General features: G+C 36.6%; 3 protein-coding genes and 1 pseudogene across 3 annotated transcripts; all 4 read right to left on the bottom strand.

The window, feature by feature from the left end:
- Positions 1-476: 476 nt before the first annotated feature.
- On the bottom strand, positions 477-1,016 carry LOC108846274 (uncharacterized). The gene is made up of 2 exons (XM_018619500.1): positions 808-1,016; positions 477-738 (listed from the first exon to the last, which is right to left on the bottom strand). Exons 1-2 carry the CDS (start codon positions 1,014-1,016, stop codon positions 477-479), a joined length of 471 nt encoding a protein of 156 aa, XP_018475002.1.
- Positions 1,017-1,573: 557 nt separating this feature from the next.
- On the bottom strand, positions 1,574-3,120 carry LOC108846262 (probable sucrose-phosphatase 1; annotated as a pseudogene).
- A 198-nt stretch (positions 3,121-3,318) lies between these two features.
- On the bottom strand, positions 3,319-4,606 carry LOC108846252 (B3 domain-containing protein At1g32030-like). The gene has a single exon (XM_018619480.2). It carries the CDS (start codon positions 4,461-4,463, stop codon positions 3,477-3,479), a length of 987 nt encoding a protein of 328 aa, XP_018474982.1. The 5' UTR covers positions 4,464-4,606; the 3' UTR covers positions 3,319-3,476.
- A 1,926-nt stretch (positions 4,607-6,532) lies between these two features.
- LOC108814538 (DEAD-box ATP-dependent RNA helicase 5) lies at positions 6,533-9,369 on the bottom strand. Its single transcript, XM_018587137.2, has 13 exons — positions 8,844-9,369; positions 8,658-8,779; positions 8,466-8,573; positions 8,300-8,380; positions 8,124-8,202; positions 7,958-8,043; positions 7,814-7,870; positions 7,643-7,710; positions 7,496-7,564; positions 7,288-7,381; positions 7,040-7,204; positions 6,856-6,948; positions 6,533-6,764 (listed from the first exon to the last, which is right to left on the bottom strand). Exons 1-13 carry the CDS (start codon positions 9,304-9,306, stop codon positions 6,669-6,671), a joined length of 1,581 nt encoding a protein of 526 aa, XP_018442639.1. The 5' UTR covers positions 9,307-9,369; the 3' UTR covers positions 6,533-6,668.
- Positions 9,370-16,091: the final 6,722 nt, after the last annotated feature.

Genomic DNA, 16,091 nt, shown 5'->3' with positions numbered 1-16,091 from the left:
TTCCTCACGAAAAAGTGATGAGTCTATCTATGTCTACCTAAGTCTTCCTTTACCATTCTCACAAACCATAACCAGCTATCTGTATTTTCAACTTGAACTACACCCCATGCCACTGGATATATGGAATTATATGCGTCTCTTCCTAATGACATCAACACTTGTCATTTGATCTTGTGTTTAACGAAGCATCCATCAACTCCAAGCAAAGGTCTACATGTCTCCTTCCATATCTTTCTTATGTTATCAAAGCAAATGTTGAACCTGTTGAACTCATCTTTTCCATCCGTATTTTCAAAGTCTCAATCGCCACAATAGAGTCTTTGTTTGATTCCATTATCTCGGCTGCATAATCTCAAAGACGAGCGAACTGATGATCATACTCAAACTCAAGCCACTTCAGCGCCTTAGTTCTAGCAGCTTGACACTGAAACCCTGATGCCGTGATCCCCCATTTCTCTAGAATCAGTTTTCAATCTTCATTGGCATGTAATAATCCGGTTCTTCTCTCTTATTTTATCAATAAACAATCTAGCTATTTGTGGAATCCTCAGCATTGGAAACTGTCCGTTAGGCACACAAGAATGATTCTCAACAAACACTCTCACTTTCCACACATTATCACTTGGCAGAAGTGAAGCATATATTTTCAATTCACAAGTTCCTCCTTCATTAGAACCCATACACTTAAAGCCAATTTTATCCCTATCATACATGTACTGCTGGATATTGCGGCATGTCCTAAGACCATAGTCAAGAACACAATCTTTGAAACCAATCCCGTTTAAGAATATCTGCTTTTTTTACAACCTTCCATCACCACGTCTGATGTGAGTCACCTCTGGTGGTTTCTTCTTGCAGCCTTTCTCTTCCTCGTCATCACTCTCAGGAATCTGATCGTGGCGAATTGAAGGCTCGTCGACGAACTCCCTGAACAACGGGTCGATTTCATCTTCATCTTTCTCTTCTGCTTCTTCATCAAATGTTTCGGCCCCATCAACATTATCAACTGAAGCCATCTCTCTGCTTTCTTCTCTCTTGTGTTCTAGGGTTTTAATTTCGATTTTATGTTGAAATTGGGCACTAAGTAAAATGATTAGTGAGTTTATCGGTTCATGGTTTATAATTTATGGTTTGACTGATGTAATCGGATCTTAATCGGATTGTTATTGGTTTAAAATTGGTTTAGTTAACCAAAACGGTTTTAGTTATAGGTTAAAACCGATCAATAAAATTTTATGAGGTTATAGCTTTCGAACTTTTATTTCAGGGAAATACAAGAGTTATGCTATAGTTTCATGGAAAAATAGATTTTGAACTTTTATTTTGGAGATATATATGATGAGGTCATAGTTTGGGAGACATATGAAAGGATATGATAATTCTCGTGGGGACATAACACTTTTCCCTTATTATCACCTTTGCTCTATGCACAAATATTTTCACTATGAAGATCAAATAACAACAATAAGACATTAGGTGTCTTTTGAGATTTAGGTTTTATTCAACCAATAATATGATTTTTGTGTGTTTTGCAATGTTTTATAAAAAACAAAATCTAAAAGGAGGATAATCATTAGATGATTCAGTTGCTATCATCTTTTATCTCTGATTCCTCCGACCATGTTTGCTGCACAGTTTCCCACACAAATCCTTCATTTTCCTGCATATTCCAATACATTTTGAATATTCAAGAAACGAAACTACTCTGCTAGATTTGTATACTAATGTACAACTGCCCTCTTGATCATATCTTACCTTTTAGGTTAATTTGACAGTTGTTGTGCAGCAGTTCCTTTCATTCCCTGAGATATATATCCACAATTAAGGAAGATAATAATTCACTTTTATGTAGCATACTAAGAATTTGAATTACCAGTTTGTTCCCATTTATAAGCTTTACTATCCAAGTCCCAGGAGTAGTCTCTGTTGTCAGAACCTGATCTGTCCAAACCCTGCGATATATATCCACAATTAAGGAAGATAATAATTCACTTTTCTGTAGCATACTAAGACTTTTAGTTACCAGTTTGTTCTCATTTATCAAGCTTTACTATCCAAGTCCCAGGAGTAGTCTCTTATGTCAGAACCTGATCTGTCCAAACCCGAAACTTCTTGTCCTTTTTGTCTCCATGGTGCTTCCCGATCCCGAGCTCATCAATGGTGTCTCTGAGAGATTTTCTCAGCACCATATGGATGAAAAAAAACACCACCAGGATGCGGATGGTGTTTTTTGACAAAATGGATAATATTATCATCGCTAATTAGTCTCTTGGATATAGTTAAATTTGATGATAAAGAGAGAAACAAGGATTATCAACTTCCCCTCTTCTCCACCTATCATAGAACAAGAAAAAATTGACAGCCTCATGACCCGGATTCACATTATCCTCCTCGCACTCTAAGAAGTCAAAAATATCTCTTGGAGAAAGATTTGGACCAAGCATAAATGACCAATTGCTTCTAAGATCCCACCAGCACACCTCTCACTCGATTGGATTATCTTTGCATTGTCTTTCGCATTCTCTGCATACCACTCTAATAATTCCTCTTGAGAGTTGCTTACCTGTGATTAACAAGAGAAGATTTTAAACATGCAAAAAAAAACACAAAGATTCAGATGGTGAAAACTAACCATGACATCATAAACATTAGGAATGGTAAATAGTTCAGTGTCGTTTCCAGAGTCACCACCACAGACAAGAGTTTTAACAGGATCGCTTCCTTCCGCCTTGAGTTTGTTCAGAAGATAAGCAAGAGCTTGCCCTTTTCCCCCACCTTTTGGTAAAACATCTAAAGCTTTTCCTCCACTGAAAATAATTTTGATATCCAACTGAAAAACAAGACACCATCATGTAACATGTTGTTAAAGTAAACGGCCAAGACTTAACAATGGTACGCGTACTCCACATTTCTCCAACCGTTGGTATAGCTCTTGTTCACTTCTTGAGCCTTAATCTTGTCAATAAAAAAAGCTAACCTTGTTTGGTCTCTGATTAACATTCTCTCTGCATCAAGTGGTTGCACTTTGGTAACTTAAGATAGAGTATTTAACTATAAATACATAGTGGTTATGTAGTATTTGTTTGTGTTAAGATAGAGTTTTTAACTATAAATACCCATGGATAAATACATAGAGGTTATCTAATATGGGTACAAGAGAAAGCTTGTCTCCAGTGGTCAATAAAACCATCTGATATAGGCATATAGCACAGCAACATGAAAAAAAAAAAAAGACTGCATCAAGAACGAGTCCATTAGGATCTGCGGTGCAGTGAATCAAAATTAATCAATGCAGTAAATAAAGCAGAGAAATTAATAAACCAGATTCATGTTAAAATGTTAACTACATAAAAAAGCAAAGATCTAAAACAACAGATCACACTCCTAGTGACAAAAATTGAAGAAAAACCTCAACAATCCCTTGACAACAGATCACAGTGAGAATAGATCAACCAACAACAGACATGATAAAATTTTCAGACATCTAGATCAAGAGATGAGCTACTCTGTGCCATGTCAGGAGGAGGAGGAAGAACAAGGGCAAAGCAGAGACATTCACGCCACCTGAAATACCAAACACTGATATCGTCATCTTCTTTCAATCCATTACTCTGAACGACATCGTTCCACCCACAAATCAAAGCATAGTTCAAGGTTCCATTCTTTTCTACTTTCACCATCTCCCGTCTCTTCAAAATCAAACCCCACATTTTCTTCTGTTGATCCACTAGCATCGCCCCAACTCCGTTCTTTTCATCTTCTTGTGCTGCGATTCTCTTTTCATCTTCTTGTGCTACGATTCTCAGCTCCACGGGATTCAAGAAGTCGTTGCGGACTAGGCTGTTGAAAGGCATTAAGAGACGGCTCTGTGCCGGGTCGACATCTGTACTGGTCAGCTTCTTCTCAAAGATGAGCCACGGGCCTTGGGTTACAAGGTATCCTCTGGTTGCTGCCATAGTTTCCAATAAACTTACTAGCCACTCCGGAATAGCTCTCTCTTTCCATGAAAAAGGAGGAACCCTAACTTTCTTGGATTTACCACCAGTACTAGGCTTTCTTTCTTGGGTGTCACGTCTCTTGCGGCTTGTCTTCTCTGTTAAGGTTGGAGGAGGATGAGCAGTGAGAGACGATGAAGGAGAAGATACATAACAACATTGAAGAGGGTTTGATGGCTCTCCTGTCTCAGAATCATCTGGGGTCTTGTTAAGGTCGAAAAGTGAAGAAGTAGAAGACTCATTAAGGTCTCCATAGCTTTTTGCTCGGGCAATTTTTTTCGACGGACTCCTTCTTTTCCTTGGGATGTCATCTAAAAATTCAAATTTGATGTCTTCTTCATATAAGAGGACGGCCGCATCAACCAAGTTACAGAAATTTCTCGAGCTTATATCTTTCTCCGCAGCCTTAAGATGATCACTGTAATACATACTCTTTGTGTTTTTCTTTTTCTCTTTCTCTCCCGACATAGTTAGGATCTTAAAGCAAACGAAAGAGGAGAGAATGCTAATTGCTAGAGACTACTCTGATGTGATTTTATAAAGAGAAAGTAAAGGCCTAGGCTAAAGAGTCCAGCCTTCTTGTAGGGTATTCTTATGTTTCGAAACTCCTCTTTTTAAACTTACTTGGTAACCAAGCCTCCCCGAACTTTACATTTCTCCGTTTTTAAAAGTTTCCCTTTTTTTCTCTAGGAAAATCAGTAAATCTGATAATTCTTTGTGTTTTAAATCTTTACGAAATCTTGGTACAATTATCTCCAACTATTTTTAAATTTTATGTTTGCCATCGCTGATTTCTCCAATATCAGATCATATATCATCATATTAAGAAGTAAAAATCACTGAGAATTTTAGTCAAAAAAAAAAATCACTGAGAATGCAAGTGGGTTAATTACTATTTACTATTATATATATATATATATATATTATATCTGTACAGAAATCTAATTTTGATAATAACAAAATCTTATCACTTTCTAAAGAACTAATATCTAGGAGATTATCAAATTTTAAAATTATTTTCAGGTTTATCTCTAACAAACAAAATTGACAATTAAAAAGGAAAATCGACTGAAGGTCGTTAAAAACGATATTTTTTTTTTTGGAAAACTACCTTTTTTATTTCTTGACAGTAAAATGGAAGGAAATATAAAATTAAGAATACAAAAAAAGTTCTATACCACTCTAGGGACAGTAAAATGTTCTGCCGATCCTGTATCTCTTTTTATCGAAATGCAAGAGAATGAGTTTGCTAAATCTCTCGACCATTTAGGGGAAGGGATTATGCTTGGTGTTAGACATTTGAACAGAGACTCTTGTGGAACTTGTACAATTGTGTCGGATTGGGACAAGAGAAGATAAGTTGTCTAAAGAAAGACCACTTCAGATCGAGTGTGCAAGTATATATTAGGAAAGAGAGAGAATATAAGAATACAAGAGATCGAGGATCATTCAAATAGATTAGAAAGCGATGATTGTCTGACGTCCCACATAAAGGCGGATCTACATGTATAGGTGGGGTTAACTTTATAATTTTTGTTAACATAATTCGAGTATGAGAATCTAGCATGTTTGGTTAAATGAGGTCAAATGGTGCCGCACACTTCACGTTTGACCATATTTTTCTCTCATATTTTATTTTGTTAACCAACTGGTGATATGATAGTGACAATCTTTTGAAACTAAATTATCATTATTTGGTTAGTTTGGGTTTGAGATTCGGTTGAAGTAATTTAAATGATATACCGTAACAGATGATTGTTCCATCTCCTGACATAATCTTACAGCACCAATCAACCACCAACCAGTTTAAGCCTTTTGTAATGTAGGATTCTGTAAAAGTATTTTAGAAAAAGAATACTATTTTGCCTGTTGCAACTTCTTGTATAAGGTGTGATTTCAAAGATTCTAGCTTTAAAGCTAAAAGCTATTTTACCAACAGAAACTGAGTAAAGAAGGATTGTTATTGGAGAATGTCATGCTTGCTTCAGAACTCTTTAATGGGTATCATAAGAAGACGAATATAGATAGATGCACTATCAAGTTTGACATCTCAAAGGCTTTTGATACAGTACGATGGTCATTCATAACTGTTGTTCTTCGTGCATTGGGGTTGTCAGATATGTTCATTAACTGGATAAAGATCTGCATCTCAACGGTTTCTTTTTTATGTTTCGGTAAATGGGAAGCATGGAAGGCTTCTTCACCAGACTGGAGCCTTCACTCAGATGGACCTTGTTCTACTTCGTCTGGTGTTTCAGGTAGTCGTATATCATATATGGCGAGAGCACAATTCTAGGCGACATCAACAGTCATCAAAAACACGATCACATATCTTGAGTACAAAGCAGATTACAAATTTGATGGACTCTTATGGCGGTGGTTCGAAGTATGAGTGATGGAAAACCTCTCTTAGATTCATACAATTTTAAAATGTATATGTAATATCTCCTATAGAGAAAATTTTTATTCTTTTACTTATAAATGTTTAATTGATCAATAAATTTAAAATTTTATCAAAAAATTACTATTTTTAGCAATATGACAAAAGCATACAAATATAACGAAAATTCTGAAACAAAATGTATATGTTATTAAGGCAGAGCCCTACACACAAGACGAAAATCAAACTGGAGGTTTTTCGTATCCATCCATAATAATAATAAACTAATCAAACTAGTTCTCGTCGTCAGAATCAGCGAATGTGATCTTGGTAGCTTTTGGAGCATCAGCTGCTATTTCTTTGAAATGAGCTCCATACAGTTTTGATTCCTGCAATTTTTTTTATCAGACCACACACATATCAACCACTCCATATCAAGAAGAAGAAACAATGGGTGTGCAGGAGGCTCAAGAATCAAACCTTTTTCTTTACATGAGTGCCAAACTTCGTAAGATCAGTAGGCACGACTTGTCCAGCTTCCCTGAGAACATTCACAAGCTCTCCAGCAAGACCCTTCAAGAGAGACAGAGAAAGACCCAACAATATTTTTAATTATCTCATAAAACTCTGCTTTTAAGGTATTCAGAACTAGACTAAAACTTACCTTGTTCTGTTGTGTGAAGAAGGTGTGGGCAACACCCTTTTTACCCGCTCTACCCGTCCTCCCGATTCTGTGTACATAATCCTCTGTTGTTAAAGGGAAACTGTAGTTTATCACAACTTCCACGTCCGGGATATCAAGCCCTCTTGCTGCTACATCGGTAGCCACCTTCAAATTAATAAAACAGTCAATAAACAGAACCGGCTAGGCTATTAACTATTATAAGCCATAGAGGTTGCGGGATAACGTACCAGCAACGGACATGATCCTTCTTTGAACAATGACAAAGATCTGGTACGTTCGCTCTGTGCTTTGTTTCCGTGTATGGATACAGCTTTCCAGCCTCTAAATAGTTATGTCAAGGTCAGAACCAATGCATTTTATGAGTAAAATAATCCAAAGATCTTTGCTCTTTTTTTTTTAATGTTGAGGTGATTCAGGAAAAGAAAAAGATCAAACCTTTGCTGAAGAAAACGCTCAAGACGTTCAGCTTCAATCTTGTACAAGGCAAATACCAAAACCCTGTTCCTGTAAACACCCAAAAACTTGGTGTTAGAATGGTGACATCTGGTAAGGAGCTTAGATAATTGAGTAGCGTATATATACTTCTGTGATTTATGGTATTTTTCTAGTAAAGCAATAAGGCGCTGATCACGAGCACGATCGTCTATGACCTGAGCAGTAGTAGCCAAAACAAAGACATTTGTTAGGAGTGAGTGAGTGCGAGACTTAGGGGGATAAAACAATACTTGTTCTGGGAATGGTTGTTACATATACCTCGACGATTTGCATAACGTCGTGGTTGGCAGCCAAGTCTTCAGAACCTATGACTATCTGAAAGAAATTTGAATGATCTTTGAGAGAATGAAACAAGTTTGTAAGGTGGGAGAAGATAAAAACTGAACGAGTAATAAAAGATACCTTGACCGGGTTTGGATCCATGAATTCCTGTGCCAATTTGTGAACATCTATAGGCCAAGTTGCACTGAACATAACCATCTGACGAACTATAAGAAAGAAGAAAGAACTTTCATTAGAAAATGATTTGGTTCTTCATTGGTGAAATGGGATTCTAACACCACTTTACCTTTATTCGTTTTGCTCAGAATAAACCGGACTGGTTCCTCGAAACCCATATCAAGCATTCGATCTGCTTCATCCAATACCTGGAACATAGAAACTTCTGTTACTCTCTAATACATGCAATAATGATGGAAAATCATATATTAACATGATTAAAAAGAAAGATGTTATGTTGCTTACCACAAAGGAAACATCTGAGAGACGAAGCACATTAGACTCAATCAGGTCTCTCAAGCGACCTGGCGTACCAATGACAATATCCTAAAAAGACAAGATATATCCGCCATTTGATTAAACAGCCAATACAACAAGACAGTATCTTGATTAAAAAAACAAGAAGTCTTACAACTCCAGATCGAATGGCGTCAATTTGAGGCCTTTTAGAGCTTCCACCATACACACAAATCGATTTCAAACCACACGGTTCTCCAGCTTCACTCAAAACATCAGAAATCTACAAACAAAAAAATTAAATAAGAATCTGTTCCCTTTTCACTTATATATATATATATATATAAACTAATATTCTCTCCCTTACCTGAACAGCTAACTCTCTTGTCGGAGAAAGAACAAGACAAGTCGGGTTCCTTGTTCCTTTACCACTCTTGTTCTTCTTCAACATGTGCATAATCGCAGGAATCCCAAACGCCAATGTCTTACCTAAACATCACAGAGTTACAATCTCTAAATGTCTTCTGAATCTAACCAAAGACATTATACTAACCTGAACCGGTTTTGGCGATCCCGATAAGATCGCGACCATCCAACAAAAAGGGCCACGAGTGAGACTGAATCGGAGAAGGTTTCTGGAAAGTCTTGCAGCAATCAAGAACATTCTCAGGCAACTTCGACTCAGCAAATGATGTTAAAGCTGCGTACTTTGCTTCCTCCGCACCTTTCCCGGTCACAACAACCTTCTGCTCACTTTCTCCTCCGTTTGAAGCCTCAGGCTCCGCCTTCTTCTTCTTCTCCTCCTTCTCCTTCTCCATCTCCTTCTCCTCTCTCTTACGCTTCTTCTTCTTCTCTTTACTACTCAACTCCTCGACGACCTCTTGAGGCACTTGGACCTCTGCGTGTTTGTTCTTCTTGCTCTTTTTCTTCTTCTTGTTTGTCGCGTCTGTCATCGGACTCTCGACGGCGGCTAAGGGTTCGCCGGAAACGGGAAGCTCTTGCTTTTGTCCAGCCATTCTTTGTTTTGCGATTGAGAGAGAGCTGAAACGGCCGAACGAGAGTCCGTTGTTGTATTTAGGTTTTTAGGCTTTTATAGCATCCGAAGCTTATTTTCTAAATTTGCAGTTTTGCCTGAAATGTTTCAGTTATTTACCCACAACTGTTTATACTTTTGTTTTGCTATCTTTTTCTCGGTAAACTCTTATTCTGTCAAAATAGACCTAAGTGTGAGCCAATTCCTCAATAAATGGAAACTTCCTTGGCCATTGGTAAAATCCATGAGCCAATTCAATCTGATTTAATAATATAATAAGAATTTTGGGGTTATGTTTGATCGAGTTATAATTAATGTTCGAAAAATTCGCAAGACACAGTGCATATGATGGTCGATTTATTTTTTTTTTTTTTGAATGAAAGATGATGGTCGATTTAGATCTAGCGGGTTAACATTACATCAGGGATTTATTTTAAGCTATAATATATTTTGTGATTATATTAAATATATTTCATGCTTATATAATATATTTTGATAAAAACTAAAGTTACATTTTTTAGTTCAAAATTCTGATTCGCATGATTCACGAACAAAAAATCTTATACATGTATCTGCCTTGTTAAAATTAGTTAGTCAACCCGCCACAAGATGAGAAAATGAAGATTTTTTTGGATAACAAGTCGGCAATATCATTGGCAAAGAATCCAGTTTTTCATGTTATCATTACATTAGATAATGTTACTTGTAGAATCTAGAAATCAAACTGAATAGTACATTTATTGAATAAGAACGTTGAAAAGTGATACAGAAAAACGAAACAAACGATGGTCTTATATATGACCTTATGATCAACTTAAACTCCTAAGAAACAGCAACTACTCCTTTATCTCGAGAGATTTTATTTTGACTCTAACAACTCAAACAAAGCGGCCTTAAGACTTGGAAAATGCATAACTATCTTGACTGCAACTTAGTCTTCAATTCCTCCTCTAAACTGGAAAAACCCGTTTACCAGTTTATTCATTCTTCAAGCATACTCCCATGTAACCTCTTAACTGGTTTGGTCATCATGTCTGCAACTTGGTCTTGTGTAGAACAATATTCCAACTCAATCACTTCATCATTCACTAGCTCACGGATAAAGTAATACTTTACTTGAATATGCTTACTTCTACCATGAAGTACTGAATTCTTTGACAACTTGATGGTTGAACTATTATCACATAACAAAACCGTCTTCCCCTTCTGCTCACATCCAATGCTTTTAAGCACATTTCGTAACCAGACTGCTTGACAGGCTCCGTTTCCTGCAGACACGTAATCAGCTTTAGTTGTTGAGAGTGTTACAATAGGCTGTTTCTTAGATGCCCACGACACAGCTCCTTCCCCACATAGGAACACATAACCCGATGTACTCTTCCTATCATCTTCATCTCTTGCATAATCACTGTCAACAAATCCAACCAACCTCTCTTTTTCTCCACGCCGATACTGTATCCAATAGTCTTTAGTATCGTGCACATACCTCAGTATCCTCTTGGCTGCAAATAGATGTTGTTCCTTGGGAGTTTCCATGTATCTTCTCACAAGATTAACAGAGTAGACAAGGTCTGGTCTTGTGGCCGTTAAATACCTCAAGCTTCCAACTTGTTGTTTGAACATTGTTCCGTCTACCACAGCTCCAGTTCCTATTTGAAACATCAGGAAGGAAATGAAGCTCGTATTTCCGTCTGTATGTGGTTTGTATCGCTGGATGTTTCCAAGGGAGCATATTCACATGTTGTAGCTGGGAAGAACGCATCGAGATCACCAGTTGCTATGATATCTGGAAGCCAATCAGGAAAATGCTTCAACCTCGGGTTTGAGGTATAAAGATACTGTGGCCTAGTATTAGTATTGGTTCCATTCTCACCTGCAAGAACATCAAGAATTTAATTTTTTTTTTATGATTGTCTACTGCAATATCATTACCTCCTGAATCTCCTTCAATGGCGTTTAAACCTCTCATATGAGATAAAGCTTCCTCTTTAAAATGTTTTCTTCCATCGAGAAGGATAGTGAGATATCTATACATATTGCTCTGTACCATCAGCTTTATCTCTTGAAGCTCCTCCACCAAAAAAACTTGTTTCTATACAAAAACTTGCATGTTTCAATCAACACCAAAAGGGAGGCGAAAGATGGTAAAACTAAAAAATTTATGAACACGCGTATGACATATATATGAATAAAAATATCTTAATATTTAAAATAATACACATATAAATGTTAACACTAATTTTAGTTGAATATTTAAAATAATTATTAGATGATATTTCCTAAAAAAATCTGGTTCATCCAAAATTTATTTTTAATGTTCATAAATTTGAAAAATTAGAGATGTGATTATAAGTTAAATATACAATTGGATTCCATGTCTCCATTCTTTACAATATTTTGCAATATTTCCTCAATTTTATCTTTATCCTCACCTCAACTCTTGCATCACTCAACCTCACAATAGAGGAGCAGATGCGTGTTGGTCAAGTGGCATGCATCCGGTGAACCTGGAAAATTGTGTAGATCGATTCTTTACTTTTATTTTCTGGAAAATATGTGATATCTTTTGAGTTTGCATGATTTTAACTATCACTTAATGAATATAATGATCATTTAGAGATGCATTTAGGCCTTTTTATGTTGCATTGCATATGTCTATATCAGGTGTTGGAGATATTTGTTGGTGAGTTTGAAGGCATTTGAGAAGTTTTGAGTCAAAAGGGTAAAATATAAACATATATAAAGGTCATAAAGATATATTTTAAAGCTCATCTTTTAGGACGACATGGAAAATTGAGTGAGATTTCTAATGGAGTTGGTTTCAAGTCATTTGGAGTTATATTTAACGAGTTATGATCTATCTACTAGAGGCATATCAACCATGTAGCGACCAGAATAAGTCGTTAGGAGGGTATGTGAGTGTTCCTAGCAACATGACTAGCGACCAGGAGTGGTCGGTAAGGTTCCCCAAGAAGCCCCACACGACTAAGTGGTATAGCGACCTACTTGTAGCGGGATGACCACGTCGCTACACGAAAAGATTCTACTTTTTATGGGTCAGCCCCGAATCATTTTTATGACTATTATAAATACTCTGTAAACCTAAATTTGGGACTTATCTTGTTTTTCCTCTAAACATAAACCTATTTTGGGTGAAAGATTCAATTTTTATTTTCTTTTCATCTTTATCTCTTGTGTTTATTGGATTACCTTGATCACTAATCATGATCTCTTGTGTTTAACCTTCAATCATCTATGGTTTTTGGGTTATTCATGTCTATTAGTGAGTAGTTACCTTTTGGATTCATGGGTTAGGGTGACTAAGTGAAGATCTAGGATGTTTAGCGTTAGATCTTTCTTTTTTGCTTGTTGAGTGTTCTTAATGCTAGTTTAGTCTTGATCTCACTACACTAGAGTTCTAGACATTTCATGTCCCGAAGGTGTTTGATGAAATGTCTGACCCAACTCAATATTGCTCTTAACCAAAGACATTTGATGTTAGGAAAACTTAGATAGTTAGTAGACTTGTTCTTAATGATTGTTTGAGTGAATTAACCTAAAGACATTTGATGTTTAATTAATGTAAGCGAATGAACATCTATCTTGACAAAGAACTTGTGTAGGATTGTTGTCTAGACTTAATGAAATATTTTGATTGATATCTTGCGACTCTATATTGGATCTTAATCACTTGAAGTCAAATTCCTAATCCCATAGGTCCTACTTGTTTATTTGATTGGAAACTTTAGTTGTTTACCTTGCTAGTTACTTGCTACTTCTTTACATCACTACCCTGATTGCACTTAGATTAAGAACACACTTGCATTATTTTTGCATCGTGATCACTTAGGATTGGATTGACACTCATCTATACTACTTTGATCTTAGGATTAAGTAAATTCCTTATCAATATGCAACCCTAGAAATAATTAAAATTGACCAAATCGACGAAAACAGTTGTGAGCCCATCAGAAGTTTAAAGCTTGAATTTAATAACCATCAACCACCATAATTCTTCCTTTATTTGAACTTCAATATTATTTGTTAATTAAGTTAAACGATTATATACTGAAGTTCAACCGTTCCGAACAGGCAACTTGGAAATGGAAGATCCCAATCTACCGAGGTGTTCGCCTTTGGTGAAGAACCAATCGGTAAAATGACTAAATCGTACCACAAGATTAAGCGGAACGAGTTGAGTATAAATGCCTTATAACCGGAGGAGTAAGAGTCTTCTGCAACTCAACATTTAGTAAGGTCCAGTCGTTGATGAAAACCCTCCAATCTACGGAGCTTTTGGTCAGTTTATTATTAATAGGCTACTGAAAGTACAAAAAGTATGAGATTTGGATATTGTTTGCCGGAAAGCCAAAATGGTTTTAACTCAGAGAGTTTGCCATTGTCACGGGTCTAAACTGTTGGAAAATACCTAATGCTACGAGAAGGAAGAGGAACAATCCTATTAACGAGAAACTCTATTGGAATGAACTATTTGGGTCTTTGAAGTTTTTCATCATAGAAATGATTGTTGGCATGCTAAAGAAACGGAAGGTTAAAGATATAGAGACCATAATCAAGTTTGTGTGTCTTGCGAATAATTCATCCATTCTGTTTCCGTTGTCTCATACCCCTAGAATTATTCCTGAGCACATTGAGCTTATTAGGGATCTTAATGAATTCATTTCATGCTCATGGGAAAGGGTATCTTATCAACTTTTGGCCACGAACCTCTACGGATGAAATCGCTCTGTCCAATGCCTCGTTTGCGTTGAAAGATTCTGTGTATGCAATTAACAAGTTTTAGTTGATGCTTTTCCGATGCTTAAAAAAGAGGTCATTCAAAACAAGCCAGTTGTTGTGGTTTATTCTGCAAGTGATGTGATTTGCAATTGGAAGAGGATGCTGTTGAATGTAAATCTTCTGTCCCCATTGACAAAGCTCCCCCTGCTTAAAAATTTGGAGAGATTCCAGGACGTGCACGCAAGATAGACGTTGAGTCCCAGGTTAGAGTATGCATGACTCAGTCAACGTTAGCTTGCATGCATGTTTGCTAAATCATGACATACCCATTAACTATTATTGTAATTGACAACAACTATATTGATTCGTCCCTTGGATATGTGCCAGATGTTGGATAATTTTAAGAGATATGGTTAAAAAAAAATACAGATTTATGTTTTCCCCTACTTTTTAACATGTCCACCTTTTATTTGTTGTTAAAAACTTAGGTACACACTAACCTAGATATTAACTGATACTGATATTAGTTTCTGAAGATTGTATATGTTATATCTATTTCATAGGTCTGTGTTAAGTCTATTTTTCAGGACTCACACGAGCACTGGTCCAAGGGAACTGGTTTCAGTTGGTCTGATAAAACTGAGGATGTGGCTGTCCATAACATGTCCGTCTTATCGAAGAGGGTTTTTCTTCCATAAAGAAATGTTTAAAGGTGGTCTCACAAGTCCTTATTTGGTACGTATGAGGATGGAGAGAAACAGAAGGAAAAAGAAGCTAAAGAGAAACATGACAAAGAGAATGCCGCAGATTTCATTGAGGGTGAGTCGTCTAATCAACATTCTCATATGTTATTTCCAATATTGAGTTAGCACAAATCAAAGAGGATTTATGTGGGCTAGAGACTAGGCTGTTTAATGGACTGGATTTTCAAATGAAGAAATTTGTTGCATCTATCAATTTCAACCCAAAAAAAATTGACTTGCAAGTGCCATTGCCTGGTAGCCTTAAGGAGATTGAAAGTAGGCTCAATTCTGCCGTGGTTTATAATCTGCAGAAAATGCAAATCCAGGAAGTTCTCGATTTTATTGGAAAATCAAAATGTTGCTCAGCGACTGCGGATGATTATATCGATGATGAGCCACAAAGCCGACAATCTCCTCCTGAAGAGATGGCAGATGGTGTTTGTTCTATACCATTACAAAGTCAACAGCAAGAGTATAGAGCTTCCGCAAATGAAGATAACCTCATTGAAAGCGTAATAGGGATATAAACTTGGGTGACAATGATTACAAGGTTAACCTATGTTCAATGCAAAATCCTTATTTATGTTTAGTACCTGTCTCTCCAAACAATTTCCTCATTGCAGCCATATGATCAACCTGATGAGCTCCCGAGGGCAAGAAGCCTGTGGAAATTCCAACACTAACATCTTTATCAGGCCTCAAACAAATGTGTTCGCTAATTCTGTTTCTATCATTGTATTTTGATATTGAATTATGTTTTACCTATCCAGTCATTTTTAACGACTAATAGAAGCTTTACCATTGTTGTACAAAATGCTCATTCCAGTGTTCTGCAGATGGTGGGTCTATGGCTGATGTCTAACTAATAAACAAAATATCACCCACACAGAGAGTTTTGAATGAAGCTACCGGATTTCCTAACTTTAGAAGTTTAGAGGTTAGAATCAATATTGGTGCAGTTAAAATGTTGGACTCTTACCTTTTTTCATTATTTACCCTCAGCATTAATATTTTTCAACATTTCATCTGTCATTTGTTTAAAAAAATATCAAATGCATATACTGTATAACCTCCTCGAAATTTCGTCGTTCTTACGCGGGCTAACACAAGAGGAGATCACCAAAGTTCTTGTCAATATCAATTTCGTGCAGTATGTGCTACCGATTAACATGGTAATGAAGACCCTGCTGAGACTCACAAGAGAAAAAGGGTTAGGGTTTGTTCTTCAGTATTCCATTATTACCGATGTGACCCCAAAATTGCTGCAGACACACCCTTCTTCTAG

This window comes from Raphanus sativus, chromosome 1, assembly GCF_000801105.2.
Source record: "Raphanus sativus cultivar WK10039 chromosome 1, ASM80110v3, whole genome shotgun sequence".
Lineage (NCBI taxonomy): Eukaryota > Viridiplantae > Streptophyta > Magnoliopsida > Brassicales > Brassicaceae > Raphanus > Raphanus sativus.
This window is presented reverse-complemented; position numbering and strand designations above follow the sequence as displayed.

Bases quoted from the DNA above. Each gene is read 5' to 3' on its own strand.
- LOC108846274 (XM_018619500.1), bottom strand. From the start codon at position 1,016: ATGGCTTCAGTTGATAATGTTGATGGGGCCGAAACATTTGATGAAGAA. The intron at 739-807 runs GTTGTAAAAAAA...CTATGGTCTTAG, and splicing joins ATCAGACGTGGTGATGGAAG to GACATGCCGCAATATCCAGC.
- LOC108846252 (XM_018619480.2), bottom strand. From the start codon at position 4,463: ATGTCGGGAGAGAAAGAGAAAAAGAAAAACACAAAGAGTATGTATTAC.
- LOC108814538 (XM_018587137.2), bottom strand. From the start codon at position 9,306: ATGGCTGGACAAAAGCAAGAGCTTCCCGTTTCCGGCGAACCCTTAGCC. The intron at 8,381-8,465 runs GTAAGACTTCTT...TTGTCTTTTTAG, and splicing joins ACGCCATTCGATCTGGAGTT to GATATTGTCATTGGTACGCC. The intron at 6,949-7,039 runs GTAAGTTTTAGT...TCTCTCTTGAAG, and splicing joins TCTTCACACAACAGAACAAG to GGTCTTGCTGGAGAGCTTGT.